This window comes from Propithecus coquereli, unplaced genomic scaffold (genome assembly GCF_000956105.1).
Source record: "Propithecus coquereli isolate 6110/MARCELLA unplaced genomic scaffold, Pcoq_1.0 Scaffold221, whole genome shotgun sequence".
In the NCBI taxonomy this organism is placed as follows: Eukaryota; Metazoa; Chordata; class Mammalia; order Primates; family Indriidae; genus Propithecus; species Propithecus coquereli.
In genome coordinates this window covers 2,591,202-2,617,371 of record NW_012147301.1, presented here as the reverse complement: position 1 = coordinate 2,617,371, position 26,170 = coordinate 2,591,202, and the positions used below count along the sequence as shown (strand labels likewise).

The 26,170-nt window shown below is 40.9% G+C and overlaps 1 protein-coding gene across 1 annotated transcript in view; it reads right to left on the bottom strand.

Annotated features, from left to right (window-relative positions):
* The window catches only part of SPG21 (spastic paraplegia 21 (autosomal recessive, Mast syndrome)), a 20,055-nt gene extending 3,863 nt beyond the window's left edge, over positions 1-16,192 (bottom strand). Inside the window, exons 1-7 of the mRNA XM_012644862.1 lie at positions 15,909-16,192; positions 11,130-11,216; positions 8,805-8,966; positions 5,514-5,594; positions 3,923-4,068; positions 1,613-1,721; positions 753-860 (exon numbers count right to left, since the gene is read on the bottom strand). Coding sequence (XP_012500316.1) covers positions 753-860; positions 1,613-1,721; positions 3,923-4,068; positions 5,514-5,594; positions 8,805-8,966; positions 11,130-11,192 — 669 coding nt within the window. The 5' untranslated portion in view covers positions 11,193-11,216; positions 15,909-16,192. The remainder of the gene's footprint in view (positions 1-752; positions 861-1,612; positions 1,722-3,922; positions 4,069-5,513; positions 5,595-8,804; positions 8,967-11,129; positions 11,217-15,908) is intronic.
* Positions 16,193-26,170: the final 9,978 nt, after the last annotated feature.

The following is a 26,170-nucleotide window of genomic DNA, read 5'->3' as shown; positions in this document are numbered from 1 at the left end:
TATATACAAACAATGGAATATTATTCAGCCTTAAAAAAGGAATGACATTCTGCCACATGCATAATATTTATTTCAAGATAAATCTTGAAACTATTATGCTAAGTAAAACAAGCCACACAGAGGGGTGAATATTGTATGATTCTACTTATATGAGGTTCCTGGAATAGGCAAACTCTCAGAGACAGAAAATAGATTGTTGGAGGGAAAAAAGGGAACGGAGAGTTTAATGGGTATGGAGTTTCTTCTTAGAATGATGAAAAAGTTCTGGAAATGGATGGCAGTGATGGCTGCACAATGTGAGTATACTTAATGCCACTGAACTATATACTTAAAAATGGTTAAAATAGTAGATTTTTTTAAATGTATATTTTACCACAATTTAAAAAAATAAGAAACTTTTGTGCTAATTAGACCTTGTAGAATTCTTGATTCTCTGCCCTCATGAGGCAGCTTCTTTTTGCTGCCCAGATGAGTAATAGCCAAGGTGCAATATCTGTTTGATGAGAACAGCAAAAGTACACCAGAATGGGTAAAAATTCCCATGTTTGTTTAAATTTAATGTTTGTTTAAATTTCAATGGTGTTATTCTCAACAGGAAAAAATCCAAGATAAGCAACAAACAGATTATTTTGGAATTGAGAAAGCTGGAGGGTAAGAACAAAAGCCAGGGCAGCATTCGAAGAGGCACATTGAAAATTATAAGATAATTATACGGAGGATCTTGACATATATTTACTAAAAAGGAAGCTTACATCCATAATGGTTACAGGGATGTCCCGAATTTTATGAGGTTCCACGTAAGAATTTTGACAATTCAGGGTAAGTCTTGAAGCAAGTTCACTCTGACCCAAACTTTCTAACTGCAGAAAGAAACACAAGTACAGTTTTGGAAATAATTTTTTTTTCACATTTACATTAAATCCACAGACAACATTTATGCCTTTTAAAGGTGATATCATGTGCATTGCAGCCAGAAAAGTCACCAATGAGGAAACACAATTTATTTGAGAGACCCTGAACTGGGCCTCTCAGAAAGTGGTGGTATTCTTCTATTCTGGGAACCTGGATAAGATTCCACAAATTAAACCTGACCTTCTACAGCCATCGGCCTAAACTGCCTGTTTTAACCAGGCGCCTGTGGGCAGTAAGCCAGTTCCTACAGCTCAAAGGTGACAGATAAACCTTTAGAGATCTTAGAGCTGGAAGAGACTTTGGAAGTCATCTAGCCCAGCAGTTTCTAATACAAGCCTACAGACCTGGTTCATCAGATTTACCCGAGGGCTGGGGGAGTGGTATAAATTAAAAATAAAGATTCCCAGATACCACACCTGGGGACAGATCCCAGTTGGATGGTCTGGTGTGAGGCCTTGGAGTCTGTATTTTTGAAAGCTCTCCCAAGTGATTTTGTTGAACAGCTGGTGGGAAACTAATATATTAATAGTCAAGCCCTTACCAGCAATAATATCTGTTCAGATGTATTAAAGTTAGTATGGAAGATTGCCTAACAAATACCTCTAATACATACTCAATGAGACAGATGTATGTTCTGGAACCAAGTAGATGTGAAAATTCCCAGTACAATGTGTCCCCACCCCAGTGCCATGATCCTTACCCTGTCCACCATGAAATCAATGGCGTCAGCCATCACAGGGTCCACTGGGCCAGATGAAAAGTTTCCGAGAACTATTTTTTTGAGCATAAATGCTGGCATGAGCCAAAAGCTGTAAAACAAAGACAAAGATCTGATAATTTAAACTTCTAAGACTACACCTGAATGGCAAACGTTCATTCAACATTCAGGCTTTGTATTAGCTAGGTACTTGGGATCTAGAGACAAAAAGACCTAGTCCCTTCCTTCAAAGAGCTCAGAATCTAATTTTTTTTTTTTTTTTTTTGAGACAGAGTCTCACTGTGTTGCCCTGGCTAGAGTGAGTGCCGTGGCATCAGCCTAGCTCACAGCAACCTCAAACTCCTGGGCTTAAGCAATCCTACTGCCTCAGCCTCCCAAAGTAGCTGGGACTACAGGCATTCGCCACCATGCCCAGCCAATTTTTTCTATATATTTTTAGTTGTACAGCTTATTTCCTTCTATTTTTAGTAGAGACGGGGTCTTGCTCTTGCTCAGGCTGGTTTCGAACTCCTGAGCTCAAACGATCCTCCCGCCTCGGGCTCCCAGAGTGCTAGGATTACAGGCGTGAGCCACCGCGCCCGGCTCAGCATCTAGTTTTTATACACACTTTTCCAAGATTCCAAAGGGTTATGGCTTACGTAATATAATTAAACCCTTATTGGAGGATTTAGAATAATTATTAAGGTAAGTAATATTGCAAAATACCTTTACTGAAGTAGACAGTCTCATGATTCTAAGATTTTTTTTTCCTAATTGGCCTTATTTCCAAGGATTAAACTAATTTCTTTGGAAAATTGAGCATTAAGAGAAATATTCCTTCCTTCCAGTTGATATCACTTTTTAACTGACTGATATTTCAAAAGATTTCAAAATACCAATATAGACGTTACTACATGTTTCCAAATTTGCTACTATTAGATTTAATTGGGCTAATTCAAGGTAATTTGATTGTTATGTATTTCTATATGTGATTTTTAGTTGATATTTATTCCACTAATTTCAACTGTTACGAGTTGTCGTGGAAGATGAACACTAATGTCTCTACACCTATGCTGAAATTACTTACAAAAGGTGCAGACCACCTTCTGATGCTTATTCTTGTTGGAACAGCCTTGCTGGAAGTTGAGCTTCCCTCAGAGGGACCACTCGGCCATCTTCCAGTTAACTTTTTAAGATCTCTCCCACCCCCACCTCCTTCTTATCCTTTAAAGGTAATGATGTGTAAGTGTGCTCTGTAAGGGGTGGACCCTGTTGGCTTTGCTTACTTCTGTATCATCAGTGTGTGGCACATAGTAAGTACTCAGATATCTGATAAAAAATAGCTGATATGCAAAAGCATAAACTAAATGGGGGCAGTCTTGGCATTCTGCCAAGTAGAATAATAATAAAAAAAATCACTGAAAATAATCAATGAGCTTTAGTGCATCATCTGGATGGGAAGTATTTGTATGTAGCTAATGTATACAAGAAATTGGTGCATGAATGCTGAGTAAACTACTGAGGTAACATCAGGAAAAGTTCTAAAAAATATCAGAGTACAATTTTAAGAAGATGTGGAAACCATGAAAACAACGTTTATCTATTAAATATAATATTATTTGAAAACCAACTTGATCACACAGATATGTTTAGTCACTGGGCTAAATGATACCTATCAAACTAATTAAAATGATAAAATCAATAAAGGGATGGCTCTGAGGAAACAGGTACCCCACTGGTTGCCCCCAAAGCATTTCCACCATTTCTATCTTTCTGAAGAGCCGAGTAACAGCAAGTGTCATGATGTGCAGAACATCTGTTGATGGAATAAATGTTCTAGTCCTTCCATTTGGGGAACATATCTCAAGGAAATAACCCAGAAAGGGAAGGAAAACGGTAATTGTACACAGATATATTGTAGAACATAATGAAGAATAGGAAAAAGGCAAATGCCTAATGAAACTGTGTTAGTCAATACACAGAGCCGTTCACACAAAGTAGTAAGTGGGACAAGCAGAACACATATTAGCTATACAGACACACTGAAGAGAAATAGTGACAGTGTATGGATGTACATTAAACAAAATTAAACAGTAATTTAGAGTAATGGGAAGAATCAAACTTAGAGTTTATTTAATCCTTCTCTTTTGCAAAGATAATTGTTTATAATTTTAAAAGTCAAGGAAGCTGCAGAAGATAGTAGTAGATACAAGCCTTCCCTCCCTACTGCACCAAAAAACCCCAAAGCCAGCATTTTCAAAACTTCGTGCAACAAAAATAACAAGAATTTTGGCCTAATGTTTATGTTCTTACCTGTTTGCAGTCCAAGTTTGGTTGAAGATAGAGGTGTCGCTGAAGGAATTGCAGAGGATGAGGGAATGAACTCTGGGAGATTTGTGAGTGTATTCAGCAAATTTCTGGGCCAAAAAACCTCCCAAAGAAGCCCCAAAAAGATGAACCTAATTATAAACAAACATAAGACAGATTCCAAAACACTGATCAATCCTGAACACGAGTATCAAAAAATGTTGCTTCAATTATCACTAACCACAGAATATAGTGTCATCACTAGCCAAGAGAATGAAATATCTACAGGAATTAGAAATTTAGGAAATACTGTATATATGTATATATGTATGTATGTATGTATGTATTGACTGTGACAGAGTCTTGCTTTGTTGCCTGGGCTACAGTGCCGTGGTGTCAGCCTAGCTCACAGCAATCTCAAACTCCTGGGCTCAAACGATCCTCCTGCCTTGGCCTCCCAGAGTGCTAGCATTACAGGTGTGAGCCACCATGCTCGGCCAGAAATACTGTATTTAAATGCAATTTATACACCCCATCAAGAAAACAATACAACTGTACATCCAAATCATACAAATTAAAAAAAAAATTCAGATTGCATTATAAAATGAAACCACTTATATAGTTTATGTTTAGGAAAACTATGATTCAGGAATTCCGCTCTCAGGTACATACCTAAGAGAGCTGAAAATATATGTCAATGCAAAAGCTTGTAAACAAACGTTCATAGCAGTATTATTCACGATAGCCAAAGAGTGGAAACTCAAATGTGCATCAACTGATGAACTGATAAACAAAATGCGATATATTCATTCAAATATTACTTAGCCGTAAGAGAAATGAAGTACTGACTCATGCCTCAACATGAATGAACCTCAACAACATAATGCTAAATGAAAAAAGCCAGCCACAAAAGACCACATATCATATGATTCCATTTATGAAAAATATCCAGAGTAGGCAAATCCACAGAAACGGAAAGTAGATTAGGTTGCAGGGCGAAGAGGAGAGAAGATGGGGAATGACTGCTAATGAAAATGGGATTTCTTTTTGGGGTAAAAAAAAAAAAAAAAAAGAGTCCTAAAATTGACTGTGGTGATGGTTACACATACCTATGAATATACTAAAAAAACACTGAATTATATACTGTAAAAGGGTAGATTGTATGGTATGTGAAATATATCGCAATAAAGCTGTTATTAAAAAATAAAAGATGTCTGGGTATGGTGGCTCATGCCTGTAATCCCAGTACTTTGGGAGGCTGAGGCAGGAGGATCACTTGAGGTCAGGAGTTCAAGACCAGCCTGAGCAATATAGTGAGACCTTGTTTCTACAAAAACCAGAAAAATTAGCTTGACATGGTGGTGTGCACCTATAGTCCCAGCTACTTGGGAGGCTGAGGTAGGAGGATTGCTTGAGCCCAGGAGTTTGAGGTTGCAGTGAGCTATGATTGGGCCACTATACACCAGGCTAGGTCACAGAGTGAGACCCTGTCTCTATTAAAAAAGATAAAAAAATAAAAATAAAAGACAACATCAGGCTTTACAATATAAATGTTGCATTAAAATCACATGTCTGTAATTAGTTCCAAGGTACTCACTTTATCCAATTGTAAATGATCTAATAGTTTTCTGAATCCATCACAGAATTCAAGATGGTCCCAGTAAACTGGATACTGCAACTGAAATAGTAACAATTTTAAATTTATTTTAAAAATAGTAAAGGTAAAACTGCAACTCGTATAGTTGAAAAATTTAGGATTGACATAGTAGCATTTCTCATTTGCTCAAGCTCTTTTCCTTATTCAAAATGTGTGGAAATAAGCTCTTACTTTCTGCTAAACTTCATAATTCACACTTTACCTAACAGACCAAAATTAAGAGAATAAAAAACCACACTGTAGTGATATTATGTGAATAAAAATTTCAATTCACATCAATTTCCTTTCTAAATACCTGAGAATGTCTGATGTTCAAAGATGAATAGAGCAGAACTCCCCAAGTAAAGAAACGTTTTCCTTTAAATCCAAATTCATTCTGAATTATGGCTCAGGAGAACTAGAAATAAAATCTGTTCTAAGGAGAGTTCTCTCTCCTTTCGGTAGCATTTTTTTAATGGGGTGTTCAATAAAATTGTTTCTCTTCTTTTAATTGACTTAGTCATTCTGATTTTTTGTACTTTTATTTGTGACCAAAAAAAAGTATGGTACTTGACCCTGGGTAGGCTATTAATGCTGAAATGATGAGGAAAAGGAAGTACAAGTCACAAACTCATTTTTAGGGGACTCAGGCTTTTACTTTTTCTTTATTTCTTTCCTTTTCTTTTTTTGAGACAGTGTCTCGCTCTGTCATCCAGGCTGGAGTGCAGTGACATCATCATAGCTCACTGCAACCTCCAACTCCTGGGCTTAAGTGATTCGGGCTTTCTTATATGCTTAGGCTTAGGTTGTCAACTTATCTGACAGGCTTATTATTTAAGCACTTAGATTCATTTTGTCATTGACAAATCATTGGAATAGATACTGCCATGTGAATTATGGGATAATTTTAGATTTGATGTAATATATTACTTTTATTATTAAAATTCTATTTGTGGATAAGACTTCCACCATTCTGAGAAAGAATGGAGAACAAATTCTCCCTAGTAGAAAATTTGAGAATTTCTTTTCCTAAAAGAAAGGGGATGGTATTTTTATGAAGGCTTTAATTTAAAATATCCATGCCCAAGTGTGGCTAGAGTGGCTTGAGCAAGGGAGAGAACAGTAGGATATAAGAGAATTCTTAAGGGGGCCAGGTCATGTACAGAAACGGTCTTCAGTTTGTTTTAACTTTTGTGCCCTTTAAAAGAGTTTTGGCAAACTATTTTCTCTCAAGCATTGTAAACGGAGTCTAAAATTTTTCATAGGTTTAAATAGTTGCTAAGTGTAATTTCTGACATTTCTCAACACTGACATTTTTAAATTGTATCATTTTTAAATCTAATGGAAAAGTAAACACTAAAGTGGTTTAATACTATCATCTATTTTTAAAGTACATAAAAATGTTCTATTTTGTTAAATATTGAACATGAAAAATAAAGTTTTGGGAATGTTTTAAAAAATATATATCCATGCTCTACACAGGTGATGAAATTGTTTGCAACTTAATGCACACACACAAATGATTACAGATAGAAGTGGGGAACCTGAATAAGACTGGTGGGTTGCAGCAATGTCAATATCCTGGTTGAGATATTGCACTACAGTTCTGTAAAAGGTCATCATTGGGAGAAACCGGGCATAAGTGTAAAGGGAATGTTTCTCTGTATCGTTTCTTACAACTGCATATAAATCTACAATTATCTCAGTAACAATTTAAATAAAAAAGATCTGTGCATTTTAACTGCTAGATACTAACAAATACCTAATAAGTTCCAAAACCTCATGGGGTTGAGCATTCTGATCAAATCTTGATGACAAAGTAAGTGTGAAGACACTGCTGGCCTGTTCTTGATTCGCTATCCAGCTAATGAAACAGGGAAAGCCCACATCAAGAACACTGAGGGCGAAGAAGAAATATCCAGCCAGAAACCAAGGCTATCGTGACCTGCCAGTCTGGAGCGATAAATACATGGTCCGTGTTTGACAGCAGTCCCAAATAGGACAGACACTTGAGGGCTGCTCAGGTTCCTCCTCCCTGGTGAACAACAGTGGCCACTGAAAATGGCACTGTCATGCTGCAGAGGGCTGGCTGGGAGGAGGGCAGCTACCTCCCTGTTCTCCTAGAATGCTATAGGGAACACTGAAAACCCAAAACAAGGGAGGACTATGTAGCAGAGACTCAAAATGCCAGGAGGAGGAATGGTTAAAGAAACTAAGCCAAAGAAGAAGACCTGGGAGGCAGGTGGCAGGGATGTTGATGGTCACTGTTTTCTCAAGTAAGAGAAGGGCAGTCAGAAGAAAGAGGAATCCATCTGTTCTGTGGCCCCAGTTGGTGGTAATCCTAGTGAAATTTTCAGTTAACTTCCAAGAGAAGAGATCTGACCCACTTTCTCACTCCTTCAAACAGTAAATAAAAAGTATAGTAACAACAGTACTCCCGACAGGGAGGGAGTACTATTTACATGCTAGTATCCCAAGTCCCAGAAACAACTGCCAGCTAGAGTCTCTCACCTTCCTCGGAAGTTAGGAGACCACCCTCGTAACCATCTGTTGTTACACAGTCAAGGCATGCAAAAACATCAGTCACGAGCAACAGTGCCCTCCCCACACACCTTCCTCTCAGAGAAGGAGATTCAAGAATGATCAGTGGGAAGCTAGATTTAGACCAAACTCAGCTATAAAATAACTAGAAACAAAAAAATTCTTAACCAAATGCTAAAATATGAGCTAATTAATGAACCTCACCTCAAATGTCAAAGAACTGCTTTAAAAGCAAGCTTCTCAGTATGTTGGCAGATCTCTTCGCTGCTTAACGTCCATGCTCGGCTCCCTGGAAGCAGTGTGTAATAAAACGAGCAGTGGAAATGGAGTCAGAAGACTGAGTCCAGTTCCTCCCTCCACCACTTACTGGCTGTGTGACCCTGGCGACCACTAAAGTGACTTGGACCTCAGTTTCCTTATCTATAAACAAGGACAAAGCTCCCTTCCACTGAGCTCTGACAAGAGTGTCAGGAGAGAATGTGCATAAAAGCTGGGCGTAGAGAGGCTGCCAACAGAGGTCTGTCGAATCTCCATACGGGTGTGTACACATACCAGCTTCCTCCAAAAGGCTTCATCCCACAGTTTAAAATAGGAAGACAGTATCTCAGCTCAGTTAAAGAAAACTGTCTATTACTACAGTTGATCAGAAACAGAAGCACAAAAAACACAAAATGTGGATCTGAATTTTAATACTGAATCAATAATACTTACAGCTATGACCCGGTAACCCCATCCAGTCAAGGCCAAAATCTGCCGGAAAAATACATCTGCAGTTCCACTGACAGGGGGCAGAAATATGAGAGGACACCTGATACTTCTGGGGCCCGCATCATAGAGAGACCATATCTTACTGTCGTCATCATCTACGATAATCTGGAGCGAAAGTCGTAGGAAAAATATGGAAAATTTTGTGAATTTGTTTTTTATGTTGTTATTTCACACTATAATTTCACTGATGATTTTAATCCGACTGCCACATTTGTTACAAGGTAACCTGGATATCACACCAGACTAGCAGTGCATAAGTAACTGCTCTGGTCTCCTTTTCTTTCTTCAGAGCTAACATATTCCACAGAACTGCTTTATAATCTTTCAAAGAGGTGCTTTTCTCAGTTTTTAATTTTCCTCTCTAACCACAACAATAGGAAGAAATCTATTTTATCATTGAATAGGAAAGTGTGTACGAGGCTTCCCCACACTTCGGGCTCTGTGAGTGTGTGTGCACAAGGAGGGCAGTGCAGTGCTGGCCCAGAGGACCGGCTGGGATCAGCAGGGTCAGAGTATGCACAGGAGAGCTGAGGGAGACACAAGACTCCTGGCTCTAGAAGGAGGCCAGGTAGAGGGTAGAGATGGCACCAGCCCAGGAGATGTTTCAGGAACCTGATCTAGACCAAGCCTCTGCTACAGAGGAAGGATGAGGCAGGTGTCGGTGGCACTGTCCTAGGAGAATGCTTCAAACCATGCAGTAGGGGGTGGGAAGTGAACACAGAGAGAAACTGGCTTTTTGGAGAAAAGCGAGTAGAGAGGAGGAAGTCACCAGAAACCTTCCTGATTTAGTGGTTCTTGACCCAACAGGGGGAAAAGATGAGTATAAATGAGCTGAGGCAAGTCAAGGCTCAGCACAGAGCTCAGCACATACTAATATTCAGTAAGTGTTAGTTATTATTGTTATTCACTGCATGCTAGTTTACTTTCTGTTTTACTTGGCTGACTTTTGGTGATATTTAGATAAGTACATTAAGTGCTTGGATGCTTGCCCATGCAAATCAACATACATCCTAATTTTATATTAAAAATTCAAGGCCTCCAGGTTTTTTCTTCTGAGAGCTCCTCACTGGCAGGGCTATGGACTCCATAGTGTCACTCTGTGGGTGGCAGCACACTAAACTAACTTGTGTCACCAGGAGCAGACACACATGGGGCAAGGCAAAGTCTGGAGGGGCCTAACAATTTCCTTTGTATTTCCCCAGGTCACAGATGTAACAACTAATGGCGCACTCATGTTTCTGCCCTGTGTGTTTTGTCACTCACGTTTTTGCTTTTCATGTTTCTTTTGCTATGACTGTGGTAAAAAAACTCTTGATGACCTTTGACAGTGCACACATCCCAATCTTACAGTAATAAAATCCTATGACATAAGATGTTCAAATTTCTAATATTTTCTAGGAGATTATTCCAACAACCTAATTTGGAAGAAAAGTAATACAAACAGAATGTTCTGAAAAGTAACAGAAAATGTTCTGAATGTAAGCCATAAATACTTAAATGTGTTTATCACATTTCCTACCACAGTGCCAGGTATATAGTAGGTATCCTGTCTATATCTAGACAATTGTATTTTAGATTTCTATATATGGAGAATAATTTTGTGATTAATTCAAAATTGCACGAGACTTCCACAGCTGTCTACTCTGACAAAATTATTATAACAGAGATAGAAGATCTTAAGGTCACAGTATTCTAATACTTCTGCAAGGGAAACAGCACAGATTTTACTCTCTGATTTGAATAGCCTTTGTCTAGTGTGATTCCCAAACATTTGGGATTAATTTGGGACTCAGAGTCAATACTCAAATTTGATATAAGTGTTTAGGATTTTCAACATCCCAGGCAAATAAAGCTTCCAGAGCATAACCATGGCAGAGTATGTCATTGCAAACAGAGTCTCTATAATGTGACCCACTGTAAATCTTAAATCTGAGGAACAGGAATAGAATATGACTGTACTTACTATTCATGCTGTTGCTGTTAAGCTTTCCACTAAACTAAACAGCAGAGTACACACATACCTGCTTGTTTGGATGTGTAAGAGGAATTATAAAAAATGAGTGTAGTTATACCTGCTTTTACTCTTGCATGAGTCTCAAAAGTTGACTGCATGTGGCAGGGAAGGCGTGAATTTTATGCTTTGCAACCCTGAATCACGATACTTGGCAATAATTTTACTCTCAAACACTACTAAGGCATAATATCTAAATCACACATAAAAATAACACAAGATTTTGCAAATAAGAGGTGTAGTAAAACCATACATACCTTTTTAAGGGGAACTGTACTTCTAAACCAGTTATAATCAGGAGAGACTTTAATCTCTCCCATGATTAGCTGAAATGGAGGTTAACCCTGAAATAAAAGCAGGTGATGTTTCATGTCAAGAATTCATTTTTACATCAAAACTAAATGTAGAGTCTGGTCTAGCTATACCAACAATACTTTATACGTAAAACTGAGGAAATGGGCTATTTTACCTTGTCAGTATACACTTAAACTACAGAAAACGATTTGGTGAAATGCTATAATCATAGAGCCAGAAGGGCCCTTGGAGATAAGTATGCCAACCCCCTTAGTTCCTCCAGAAGAATCTGGTCTAGAAAATTTAAAAGACTTACCCAAGATCACATGGCTATTGCAGAGCTAGGACCAGATGCAGGACAGTCTTTTCTGACTCCATAACGCCTGTCTTAGTTAAATCAACTGCAGTACCATCACCTATCTTTTGATAATATCTTAAGAATTTATTTTATTGTATGTTGCTGGAATTTGTGATATATTTTATTTTTTAAAATTTTATTTATTTATTTATTTATTTATTTTAAAGAAATAGGGTCTCGCTCTGTTGTCCAGGCTGGAGTGCAGTGGTGTAATCATAGCTGGCTGCAGCCTCAAATTCCTGAGCTCGAACAATTCTCTGATCTCAGCCTCCCCAGTAGCTAGGACTACAGGTCCACACCACCATGACTGGCTAATTTTTAAACATTTTTTGTAGAGATGGGGTCTCGCTACATTGCCCAGGCTGGTCTTGAACTCCTGGCCTCAAGCTGTCCTCCCTCGTCAATCTCCTAAAGTGCTGGGATTATAGGTGTGAGCGACCACGCCCAGCCAAGAACCCATTTTAATAAAGACGTTCTTGTCTGATTATACAGAACAGAATTACACGGAACAGTCCACACTAGAGAAAGTAGTTTTTAAAGTAAGTTTGTTTCCTGATAAATTCACAATAAATCTAACTTCACCATAAATCTAACTCTAATGGAACATAACTCAGAAACTCACCTGTAGTTCTTAATACAAAACACAGGCAAATCTGCCTTTCATATTGATGTGATTAAAAGTTACACAATGTCCTCTGAAAGATCTATCATATAAACTTGAGGGCACTGTAACTAGCAACAAAACAAAACACTGGCCTTTAGAAAAAAATGTGTGGCCTTTCGTTGTAAGCTTAGTGACTTCTAGTTTTTTTTTTGTTTTTTTTTTTTGAGACAGAGTTTCCTCTCTTGCCTGGGCTAGAGTGCCGTGGCGTCATCCTAGCTCATAGCAAACTCAAACTCCTGGGCTCAAGCGATCCTCCTGCCTCAGCGTCCCAGGTAGCTGGGACTACAGGCACGCGCCACCATGCTAATTTTTTCTATTTTTAGTTGTTTGGCCAATTTCTTTCTATTTTTAGTAAAGATGGGGTCTCACTCTTGCTCAGGCTGGTCTCGAACTCCTGAGCTCAAATGATCCGCCCGCCTCGGCCTCCCAGAGTGCTAGGGTCACAGGCGTGAGCCACCGCGCCCGGCCGACTTCTAGTTTTTATAGCTCTGTGACCTTGGATAAGACATGACCCTTTTGGGGTTTGTTTTCTCATCTATGACTGTTTCACGCTGTATCCCCAAAGTCTAGAGCAGTGCTTGGCACACGGCAGGCATTATCTGTTGACCAAACGGACGGCTACACCCTAAGGAGAATGAACTAGACCATCCAGAGTCCCTTCTAACCCTGGCATCTGTGAGCTTCGGACTGGTCAAGCATCTTCAATTTAAACCCTGCCCCTCCTGCTTAGGGATCCGTGCTATGTTCTAACAGGAAAATGAAATTATAGTTTCCTGTCGCTGATTCTTATTCAAGTGAGGGATTCCACCTATCGGTTGGGAAGGATTCAGATACTTGCTTTGCACCATGCCATCTACCTCAGGAGCAAGCCTGGATTCCTAACATGGCTAAGGTAAGTTTGAGACTCCAGGACCTAACTCCTGGGCTGACGCTGAAGTGTCATTTTGGAGGATGTTCTCTAGACAAACAAGGAGCAGGGGACACTAAATTCGATGGAACTCCTCCTCAAAGGCCTCTGAGATCTGCTCCCACAGAGCCCTCAGGAGACTCAGTTGTTACCTTGGAGAGTCACTAAGCTGAACCTCAAGGAAACAGTAAATATAGACATTCTAATATTGAACTTGATTTACAACGTTGACATTGTAATAATGGTCTCTTCTCTTAAAACTAAGAGAGTACTTTTAGAAGAGTTTGTTGAAATCACAAATTGCTTTCAAGTACCAAGAAAACCATCAGCCAGTCTTATGCTGAAAATCAATGTGCATACATGTATTCATACTGCAATAAAAAAATCATTCTTTGTATACCCATTTTATCTTAAATATTAACATGTTAAAAATCTAAGCCATTTTAACTACAGCCCTTCTCTAAGCTGGTTATTACTTTTAATTGAAAGCAACTAGCACATACAGTTAATTCTGGAATGTTTTCTACCTGGACAGACTTGAAATACTCCTATATCATCTAAAAACTTCCTAATGGAGGAATTTCCTGGTATTGCATTACTAGAAACAACTACTCTGTTTTTACAGGAGGAATTTCAAAAACAAGTTTAGCAAAAAGTCTACTCAATAGGTTTATAAAACACCTTGGCCAATTAAAGAAAGTTTGCTTCTAGAGTCACCAGACTTAGGATAAACTAAATTATTCACAGCTTTGGAATCAGTTGTAATGCATGGACCAAACTACCATACAAATACACAGGCACACAAATTCACTCAGTCATCCACTTATTTCCCATAGCAGTAAGTAGAAAGATGTTCCTTACCAACAGTCCTCAGTATTAATTCACGACCACCTCGGTACTATAACATGTTATAACTAATCTTGCCGGATGGAGAGATTCCACCCAGCTGTGACTAAATTTTTGTAGACACAAGTGATTTGAACACTTGTGCTAGTTTGGCAGTACATGAAAGATAAAATGGATACCAAACGTTGCATCTGACCAACTGGAGTCTAAGTGAAAAAAGGCTCACTGCTGCATAGGGAAAGCAGCTGTGAGTGTTATGAAAAGGAAAGTTTGTTCTAGCTCTCTTTCATCCACTAAAGGAGTATACTTTTCCAAGTCACAAGAGGAACGTTCTGTATATGGCAAAGAAGGCTGAGATTGTGATGAAACTGGTCAGTACTAAATAAGAAAGAATGTGAACCATGAGCTCAACACTGATTTGATCTCTCATGATTTAGTTCTTCACAAAAACAAAAGCACTTGTTCATGCTGGTGGGAAAACAGCCACAGAGATTAGTCTTTATCTTGCCTAAGGAAACTCCTCTTCGAGTGAGCTGTGGACACCTGGTCCCCCATGGCCCTGGTGCTGGACAATAAAAACTGCCAGTTGTGAGTGTGCACCTGTCCCTCAGGGTTTCAACGGAATCTGCCGGTTTAAAGTTAACAACATCACCTTTACAAATGTTTTAAGTCACATAACCAGCTTAACTAGCCAGAGGTTTCTGCTCTTTTCTATCTGTAGTTGATCTAAATATGAACAATTTGTGATTATTAATATCAGTAATAACAAAATATCAGAACCTGTGAGTCTCTAGGCAATTCAAGTGGCTTTTTATTTTTTTGAGACGGAGTCTTTCTCTGTCACCTGGGCTAGCTAGAGTGCCGTGGCGTCAGCCTAGCTCACAGCAACCTCAAACTCCTGGGCTCAAGTGATCCCCCGCCTCAGCCTCCCAAGTAGCTGGGACTACAGGCATGCAACACCATGCCCGGCTAATTTTTTCTACTTTTTTGTAGAGACGGGGTCTTGCTCTTGCTCAGGCTGGTCTCAAACTCCTGACCTCAAGCGATCCTCCCTCCTCGGCCTCCCAGAGTGCTGGGATTACAGGTGTGAGCCACCGCGCCCGGCCTCGAGTGGCTTTTTCATGCAGGTCTCCATCCCTCACCACTCTGAACTGTATGTAGCTATCCTTTTTTAGATCTCTTAAGGCAAGAGTTATCCCTCTTTTCTTCAGGAACCCATTCCATTATCTCTAAATCTCATGGGAGGAAAAGCTGCCTACTTGACATCTCATGTGACACCTCTTCTCATGCCGTTGGTATAAAAGCTTTCGGAATTTGGACACAGCTATTAAGTTACTCCTCAGTCTGTTGAATCTTTGTACGAACAGGAGCCGGACCAGTGCAGGCGGAGACAAAGCAGCAGCATACACGTCTCACTTGTAACTCTCCAGGCAAATGAGACGAGGAAAAGTGAGACTGACCCTGCTACTTTCCTTATTTCCCCATGCACAAGCCTCACGCCTGGCCTCTACCGAGCAACGACAAAGACATTTGTCACTTTCAGGCTGAAGTGCAATCTCCAAAATAACTGGCGTCTGTTCTTAAAAGTTCTGAAAAGAAAAATGTTCCTGGGCTGCAGTTGTGCGGCCCCAGGATGAACCCATTACCATTTACAGGAGGATGCCCTGGTTAAGCCGCGCCCCACCTCCCCGGAGACCCACACGCAGCTCCTCACCAGCCGCACTGGTGACAGCCACACAAAGGCAGGGGCACGGGCACACCGACCACCCCACGAGCTCAGACTCGGCCTCAGACACACACAGGGGTACGTGATCACGTGCGCGGTCACATGGACCGGCCCACTCGGAGCCACACGCACAAAGTCACACGGACGGAGGCTGCCGCGCTCGCTGTATACACACCCACCCACAACACCCCCTCACCACACACCCACACACCCGCTTCTCAGGGCCTCGCCCACCCCTCACCTGCCGTGGCCGCCCCCACGTCCCCTTCCCTCCTCCCCAAGGCGGCTCTTCGCTCCACTACCGGCGCGGGCCGTGGAGGCGGCTGGGCCGGGGCGGGGGCGGCGGCCGGAGCGCTCGGGACCCGCTGGCGCAGCGGGCGGAGGGGGGCGCGCGGCAGGCGGGCCTCTGAGGGGCGGGGCGCGCGGCCGGTCGAGACTGGGCCGCCGCGCTCCCTCCTCCCGAAGCGTCCGTTCCGCGGGCGCGAGCCTCCCGCTTCCGGGTTCGGGCGAGGGCGGGGCCACGTCGCGAGGAAGGGGCGGGGCTTCGCGGCTCCGGCGGTCGCTATGACGACGGGGAGAGTGGGCGACTTGGTGACCGCTGGATTGGAAAGCAGGTCGGAGTTTCTTTCGGTGTGGCTTTGTTTACGTGCACGACGTGGGTACCCAGGAGGAAGTTGTGGGAGTGTTAGAAGAGGGTGCCTGGCCCCTTGGGACCTGCTTCTGCTTTCAGTTCGCGTCCTCTCCGTCGTGTAAAGCATTGAGGGGACGGCTTTGGGGAACAGGGGTTCGTGTACGCTTTTCTTGGCAAGACTTTTTTCCCTTTGGTACAACCAAAGCCCTCACCTCCTTTTCCAGCCTGTGCTGACGTTCTGGGATTTCTGGCAACATATTCCCACCCAGCCTCCTCATTCCTTCATCACTTCTCCCTTAAAAGCATAGAGAATATTGATGCATTTATAATCATTGTTCATAAGCAAGATGTTGGAGACATCACGACTCCTTTTTTTTAGTAAAATAATTGCGGGGTGCACTGAAGTAATATATGATAAAGTTGAACAACATGTAAATCTCCTTTTTTGAAGTTTTTGTAGGGATCCTGCAATAAGGTCCTGTTGAAAGTGCCTCTCCCTAATATGTTTTAGGGAAAGCTTGTACCCTGTTTATGGACCTGCTGCCTTTGTCCTTACCTAGGCAACTGTTTGTGGGATTAAGGTCAGGGGAGATTCCAATTAAATTGCATCTTTAGTCATGACTTATGCCCTCTGGCTCAGTCTAGACAAATTCCAAACACATTTCCCAAGAGCGACATGACACACTCACCTATTTTTTTCCAAGTCACCTCTTTTGGAGGTGCAAGTCAATAACAGGAAGTGATCTTTCATTGTAAGCACCACATAGGTGTACAGAGCCTGTTTCCACAGAAAATTTTAAACCTTGGAGGTCTTTCCTCAAAAATTTGGAATAGTTTAATGAGTAGAATAACTAGCAAACCACTGATTGTATGTAAAACCCATTGTGGGCACTCATTACCTAGTTATCTATTTCCCCAGGTGGACTGGGAGCTTCAATCTAGAGCAAAGGGAACAGTGATTCAACCAGTGCCTTAGCACGTGATCTGGCCCATAAATAATGGGTACTTAGTATCTGTTGAATTAATGAATGAATAAATCTATCCACATCTATTCCTAAAGCTGTATTCCTTAGACCCCACATCCATAGACTTCACTTTAGTATAATAATGGCCGTAACAAGACCTGATCTATGCATATACCCATATATTAGAAGTACTTATTCTGTGTAGTAATAATTTTTAACATGACTGTTAATAACATATCACTTCGGAGATATATTTTGTTACATATCTACTTTTATTACAGCTCAAAAGATCAAGCCAAAAATAATGAATGTTTTTATTGTTTCCCTTAGAAAAGGACCCCATGGTCATGTGTGTATCCTCAGTTGTTCCACGACACATGGCAAGCACGTTGTCCATTCCCTAATCCCAACAAGGAACATTTAATATCTGTGAATTCCAGCTGAACTGTAACGCACAACTGCAGGCAGCAAACTTTTGACTCGGGCAGGCCACAGTGCAGGCAGACCTGGTGGACATGGCTGTAAGGATTTGCAGCTGTTGTGGCTGGGGTCTGCCAGATGGTTCCCACAGCACTGATCCATCTGTGAGAATCTCACTGAGAAACTGGAATGTTCACAAAATAATGCTGTAAACACGAAATAAAGTAAACAGATGGCCAGCTGGTTGTCAGAATTGCCCAAACCCAAGCTCTGTCCCTCTTAATTGATCTTTTGACAGGATATTTGTTTTAAAATACACTAATAGAATAATCCTAGATATATCCCTATGCATGTATATATGCACTTTTTTAAATGTTGAGAAAGATAGATACCAAACAGTATAGTGGTTACCTCGGGGGAGGAACTGGGGTTGGAGGGAGTAGCAAAAGAGAGCTTTGATTTATTATTGTATTTGTTTAGTATTTGAGTTTGTATGCAAATATATTCACATATTATATATGTGATCAAAATAATTAAAAGCAACTATATTTGTATGATTCCCCTGCTCTAAATCCTTCAGTGGCTCCCCACTTCCTTCAAGCTGAAGTTCAAGATGTGATTTGAACCTGTAGTTCCAGCTACTCAGGAAGTGGAGGAGGGAGGATCACTTGAGGCCAGGAGTTCAAGACCAGCCTGGGCAACATAGCAAGATCTTGTTTCTAAAAAATAAAAAAAGTTTAAAGTGTGCAGACTAGAGGAGGTCTGGCTCTTGACTCTGCTCTCTGTGGGACTAACATGCTCCAGCCGTACCAGCTGCTTGAAGGGCTCCACATACCCCATGATGTCTCAGTCCTCTGGGATTTTGTGTATGTTCTTCCCTCCGCTGGACCCATTAGAATAAATACTATAATATTTTACCCCCAGGAACTACAGATGTGTAAAAAAGTGAAAGAGAAACAAAACACTTGATTTTTCAGATTAGTACTAATTCTTGGAATACTATCCCTTTAAAGCTTTCCAGGGTACAAATGACTGCAGTGTTATATAGCAAATTATGCTGACACTCAGTGTTTCCTCATTGCCAGACCATGTTGTGTCAAACGCCTACTGCGCTGGATTACAGGAATCAGACAGAGTGGGTATTCTGGAACTGCCTGAGAAAGATGCTGACATGGCTGTTCGATAGCTTGCTGCTTAAAGACCTTAACAAATAGAAGTTATATACAGTTATTTGTAATTAATAATTTATTAGTTGTCATCTGGGACTTAAGAAACCTGAGTTTTATCCTTGGGCAAAACATTTTCCTCTTTCTAGGTCTGGTTTCCTTCTCTGTAAAATGAGGCCAAGGTTGAACTAAATAATCTCTAAATTCTTTCCAATTCTAAGATTTTATATTCTATAAATTTATGAGAGATATATTAAAGAATCTTTACAACAGTCTTTCCTGCTCTTCTCTGATAATACTCCCCCTCCTTCTTGCTTCCAACCAAACTTAAAAAAACGTAGGCTGTGGACAAAAATGCCTATTTAATGGAAATGACATTTTAATTTCTTGGAAAAGTTAACGTTTGTCCATTATTAACTTTTTAAAATAAAAGTTCCTAAGGAAAGGTGCCACATCTTTTGTATCATCTGCCAACCTAGCATCTCATTATGCTTCAACAATATAATCAATGAAATTACAATGGATAATCTACCTTCTGGAAGAAGGGCAGAAATAATGAACCCTGGAAAACAAGAGCTGCACTGTTTACTACAAAAGATAGCTTCTATTTGTAGGGTTCTAGGAAACTTTATGAAACTTAAAGGTAAAAAAGACAGTGATTAGCAAGGCATGGTGGTGCGTACCTATAGTCCTGGCTACTTGAGAAGCTGAGGCAGGAGGATCACTTGGACCTGGGAGGTCAAGGCCACAGTGAGCTATGATGGTGCCTGTGAATAGTCACTGCACTCCAGCCTGGGCAACACAGCAAGACCATCTTAAAAAAAAAAAAAAAAAGACAGTGATATTAAATAGTAACTCAAATCTTTTTGAAATTGTCTAGCATAGTACCTGCATATAATGAACACTCAATTAACATGTGCTCCCATTTCTTCATTTCTGAGCACCAAAGCCTAACACATTAAATTCCCTAATCAACCATAAAAATATTTGCAAATAGAGGCAGGATAGTAGACTGGTTAGGCCCATGATCAGATTGGAGCATGAATTCCAGCTCCACCACTTATTAGCTATTTAAAATTTTGGAAAAATGAGGATCAATAACAGTACCTGCTTTACAGGGTTATTGTAAAGATAAAATGAGATAGTTCAGGTCAAGTCCTTACACACGTGGCTAGCACTCAATAACTGTTAGCTAATAATAATGGTATTGAGAGCCTACTGTGTTCCAGGCACTGTGCTAGGTATGTTAAATACATTGTTTCTATTCCTCATGACAACCCTGGAAAGGTAGGTACAATTTTCATTTCATGGATAGGGAAACAGATTCAGAGAGGCTAAGTAACCAGCCTAGGCTTACAGTCAGTAGCAGGGCCAGGGCTCATGCTAGGTTTGTTGACTCTAAGACTCTGCCTCTTAAAATTGTATATTCTCACCTTGAAATTTAGTGATAAATATAAAGGAAAATGGGGGAAATAGGTTGTACTGACTTAAATACAAAGTATAAAAATATCTTTCAGGTAGCTATTCTCAAGAACTCAATTTTATTGGTGGCGCATGCCTGTAGTCCCAGCTACTCGGGAGGCCGAGGCAGTAGGATCACTCGAGCCCAGGAGTTTGAGGTTGCTGTGAGCTAGGCTGACACCACGGCACTCTAGCCTGGGCAACAGAGTGAGACTCTGTCTCAAAAAAAACAAACAAAAAAAGAACCCTCAATTTTATACTCAGAAACATTTATTCCCCAAACCAAATGAAAAGTAAAATCGTTCCCCTCCCAACCAAAAATCTACTCTGGTCTTCAGGTTCTAATCCTGGTGTTGTCATTAGCTAGCTGTTGCTGGACCCCTGTTTTATCATCTCTAAATGAAATTCTGAGTTACCTAGATCCTTTTCTATTCTAAAATTCTTTTCCTCCTATTGGTCTAAAGGCATCTCCAACAGTATGGAGGTTCCTCAAAAAACGACATGTAGAACTACCATGTGATCCAGCAATCCCACCACCGGGCATTCATCCAAAGAAAAGGAAATCAACACATCAAAGGGATCTCTGCACCCCCACGTTGATTGCAGCCGTATTTACAGTAGCTAAGATATGAAATCAACCTGTGTCCAACGATGGATGAATTAGTAAAGAAAATGTGGTATATCTACACAATGGAATACTATTCAGCCATAAAAAGAATGAAATCCTGTCACTCACAGGAACATGAGTGGAACTGGAGGACATTATGTTAAGTGGAATAAGCCGGGAACAGGAAGTTAAACACCGCATGTTCTCCCTTGTATGTGGAGTGATGATCTCATAGAAGTAAAAAGCAGACCAGAGGTTACCAAAGGATGGAAAGGTTAGTGGCTTGGGCGGACAGGGAGGGATTTGTTAAAGGATACATAATTACAGCTCCATAGACAGGAGGAACAAGTTCTAGTGCTTTATAGCACTGTAGAATGACTACAGTTGACAATACTATATACTTTCAAATAGCTAGAAGAGAGGCTATTGAATGTTCCCAACACAACAAAATGATAAATGAGATGATAAATGTGCTAATGTCCCTAATCTGATCACTACATCACTACAGGTAAGTATTGAAACATCACTATGTACCCCATAACTACGTACAATTATGTGTCATTAAAAATTAAGAAAATAAAGGCATCTGTACAAGCTGTTGCTGCCGTCCAGAGGAGAAATACTGTTGCAGGCCCAAAGAAGAGATTATGTAGTATTAGACTGTGGTGATGGATTAGTCAGGGTTCTCCAGACAGAACCATTAGGATGTGTATATGTATGTAGAGAGATTTATTATGGGAATTGGTTCGTGTGATTGTGGAGGCTTAAGTCCCAAAATCTGCAGTCGGCAAGCTGGAGTCCTAGGGGCGCCCATGGTACAGTTCCAGTCAAAGGCCAGCAGGCTTGAGACCCAGGAAGAGCTGATGTTTCAGTTCAAGTCTGAAGGCAGGGAAACAAACAAACAGAAAAACCCAACAAAACAAAATAAAACAAAAACACCCCCGATGTCCCAGCTGGAAGGCAGTCGGGAAGGAGTTCCCTCTTACTCAGCCTTTTTGTTCTATTCAGGCCTTCGGTTGACAGGATGAGGCTCACCTGCGTTAGGAGGGCCATCTGTTTTACCAAGTCTACCAATTCAAATGTTAATCTCATCCAGAAACACCCTCCCACACATACCCAGAATGTTTGACCAGATATCTGGGCACCCTATGGCCCGGTCATTGCCACATAGTATTAACCAGTTTACAACAATAGCTACCATTTATTGAGTGCCTACTATGTGCCAGGCACTCCCCTGAGCATTTTCTATATGTACACCTATCCTGTAAGGCAGATTTTATCCATGTTTTTAAACTGAGAAATCAGAGTTTGAAAAATTTCAGTTGCTTGTCCTGACTCACTCAACTAGTAACTAGCAACAGAATTTGGTTTTTAGTCAGACACGGAGCATGTTTTTTTCAGCAATGACAAGAACCAAAATAGAAGAGTTTTACATAAGGAGGCAATGTATTTGCAAATCCATCCTTTCATCCAGAGCATAGAGTATGCTGTGTTCCACCTTCCTGGGAGGACTCTGGACTCTGAGCCAATATGTAGCTCAGATTCACATGAATCTCTTTAGCTAGTTAAAACTATAAATGCTCTAGCATAAAGATTATTTGAAGCCAGGCACAGTGGCTCAAGCCTATAATCCCAGCACTTTGGGAGGTGAAGGTGGGAGGAGCACTTGAAGCCAGGAGTTTGAGACCAGCCTGGGCAACATAGTGAGACCCCTCTCTACAAAAAAAATTATTAAAAAATAGCCGGGGCCGGGCACGGTGGCTCACGCCTGTAATCCTAGCTCTCTGGGAGGCCGAGGCGGGTGGATTGTTTGAGCTCAGGAGTTCGAAACCAGCCTGAGCAAGAGCGAGACCCCGTCTCTACTAAAAATAGAAAGAAATTAAGTGGACAACTAAAAATACATAGAGAAATTAGCCGGGCATGGTGGCGCATGCCTGTAGTCCCAGCTACTCGGGAGGCTGAGGCAGAAGGATCGCTTGAGCCCAGGAGTTTGAGGTTGCTGTGAGCTAGGCTGACGCCACGGCACTCACTCTAGCCTGGGCAAAACAGTGAGACTCTGTCTCAAAAAAAAAAATAGCCGGGCATGGTGGCATGTGCCTGGAGTCCTAGCTACTTGGGAGGCTGAGGCAAGAGGATCTCTTGAGCCTGGGAGTTTGCGGCCGCAATGAGCAAATGATCGTGCCACTGCACTCCAGCGTGGGTGATAGAGCAAGACTCTAAAAAAAAAATTTGACGTTGTGTAATAAAATGCAGTGTCCCATATCCAGAGATTCTGATTCAATATCTGGAGTAAGCCCAGGAATCTACTCCAGGTGATTCTGGTTTAGATGAGAAACCCTACTCAATCACACTGGATTGTGGTTTCTATAGGGGCCTAAACGAAGAGTGGGTCATATAGTTTCCTGAGGCCTATCTGGGATGTGCATCATTCAGTTTCTCAAAGAATGGGCTTCCAACTTGAAGATGGCATTTCTATATCTGGAGTTTATCCTCCAGTCCAAGGATAGGCTTGAGGCTCCCTGGATGGGAAACTGCAAAGTATATGATGGGCCTTGCACTCTTACCTCAAGATTTCCTATGTATGAAAAGTATTTCACGTAGTCCTAAGTATACCAACCACGCCAATCATGGTGGCCAACTTCCATAGCCCCCTACTCAGCACTGGGCTGTTTTTTATGCAGGGTGAAATTGCGGGACTGGTGTGGGTGTTGACTCACAGTCTGGTCAAGGACTAGAGGTGGTCTGGCACAAAAGGTTCTGTCTAGCAAGGACAATGGTAATTGACTAAACAATCAGATAGGTTGCATCCAGAATGTGGGGTGGTAGACCTGAGTCCATTAACCAGTAGGTAGTAAGAGATCAAAACTGCTAAGCAGAGAAAGTACACATGCCTTCAGGGAAACTATGGGGAACAGAAGGGTAGAGGAGAGACAAGGTAAGCAAAGTCAAATCTCAGACTGCCTTGTTCCAAACAGCTTTCCAGTCCTTGCCTACTCATACTAACAATACCAACCCCCTTTCTTAAAGGTGTTCAAGTCATGTTCTTCGCAACCAAGAGCCCAACTTACACATCGAAATGCTTGTTTCGCCATTGTGAAGGTCTGAAGGATCTTCTTTGCGATTCCTTCCAGTATTCAAGAGATACTCCCCTTGCCCAGGCTGTTACCCTGTTTGAGGGGATGGAAGGGGCAGAAGGTTCCTTAAGGTGTTGCAAGTAAAGCCCAGCCTTTCCTGGGTCACAACTCTGGCAGTGAGCCGTGCCCTCAGCCAGGTTTTCCCTACTCCCTGTGGCAGTGTCTGAGTGGGCACTTCCTTAGATCCCCTGCAGAAATCACACACGTGAGCCCCAGAGGAAAATGACCTTCATTCTCTCTGAATTCCCCAACGTGAGCACAGTGCCCAGAGAGGAATAAGTGCTCAATTAATACCAACTGAAAAACAACAAAGCACTTTCACATAGTCTCCCATTCATTCTCAAAGCCATTTGGGGAGCGTTTTGTTTTTATCATTTCACATTTGAGGAAATAAAGTTCAGTGATATTAAGTGACGTGTCAGAGATCAAAATGCTAGTCAGTGGCAGAGCCAACACTCTCCATAAGGATATAATACCCAAGAGATAACCCAGGTTCTCTCACTTCCTCAGCAAAAATCTTTTAAATTATTTTCTCCCATCCCAACAGCTGACGTAGTTCAGACCTTCACATTTCTAACCTCCCAACTGATCTTCCTGCCTAGGTTTCATTCCCAATCTACCTTCCGCACCACTACCAAAGTTAACCTTCCCAAATGGAACTCTGGTCGTGCCACACACCAATTAAGTCGAGTGCACACAAGACAAAAGCCCAAACTCTCATGGTTTCCAAAGCCCTCCATGATCTGGCCTCAGCCTGCTCCTCCAGTCTCACCTCCATCATCGTATTCCATTCGTATCAATTCCCGCAGTTTCTTCAAAACACTGCTCTTTCCCCCCGTGTTTAATATGCCATTTGTTTCTCTTTCATGATCCATTGTTAGCTTCTCCAAGGCCAGCTATATGTGTAATAGACATATAATAAAACTAGCTCGTACATACAAGAGTATGTATAACACATCTATGGTTTAAAGAATAATAAAAGAGCAATCACGCCTGCAGCTAAAGAACCACGTTACCAAAGCGCCCTGTAAAGTAATGTTCTTTTAGGCCTCTGTGCCTCTGCACATGCTAGAATGCCCTCCCAGGCCTTGGTTTGCATAGTGAAGTCATCCTTTGGAATCTCAGATTCAGTTTCCCTCCTCTGGGAGGCCTCCATTGTCACCCCTGAGGGATACTTAATGATTCCATTATCCCCTATTATGGCATTTACAACTATATTATGTTTGCTTACATGTTTGCCTCCCCAGTAGATTGAAGTTGCCAAATAGTATTTAATCTCTGAATCAATCTCTAGCAACCAGCATAAAAGCTGGTTACAAAGCAAGTGATCAATAAATACCACATTCATACAACTTAGTTTGCCTGGAGAGTCCCAATTTATGTCTGTTGTCCTGGAATAATTATTGGAAGTGCTTTCTTTTACTCTCAGAAGTGTCCTAACTTAGATTACCAATTATATGATCACTCAATAAATGTTGAATGAATAGATGAATTAATGAAGAAAGATTTTAATGGATAGAATCAAGGTAGGAAAAGCCAATATGTAAAGATTCTCAAATAAAATTCGACAGCTGGCCACTGCACCTCCTTCTCCTCCAGAAGTGCTCGACTCTTCTGGAGACAGAGAAAATGAGTTTGTACAGACCAGATGCTCGATAACATTTACTGCACAAATAAGTTGAAAACTGTTAGCATATTCCTTCTTCAAGAAAACTTAGATGTAAAATGTGAATTTACAGTACAGACAGCTGGTAGAGAAATTTAAAAAGCTGACTTCTTATTGAAAATCAGAAATGCAGATCAAATACTCCTAAGATAACAGTCAATACGGACATGTGATTTTAAAAATTCAATATATGTACCATTTTTTAGAAAAAAACCTCTTTTCAGCATATGTACACATACCAGTTCGTTGTTCTTGCTCTTAGGCAAAGATATAATCTCCTTAAGCTTGATATTATAAATATAAATTTTATTTTCTAAACTTCTTTTGTTATTCAAGTAGAAAAAGCTGTTTTTAACCACTGTTACACAAAAAACAGAAAGTGAGGCAATCCATCTTCTAGACAATAATCTTCTCTTGCTCCAACAATGTCATCTTCTTTGAAAGTCAAGATAA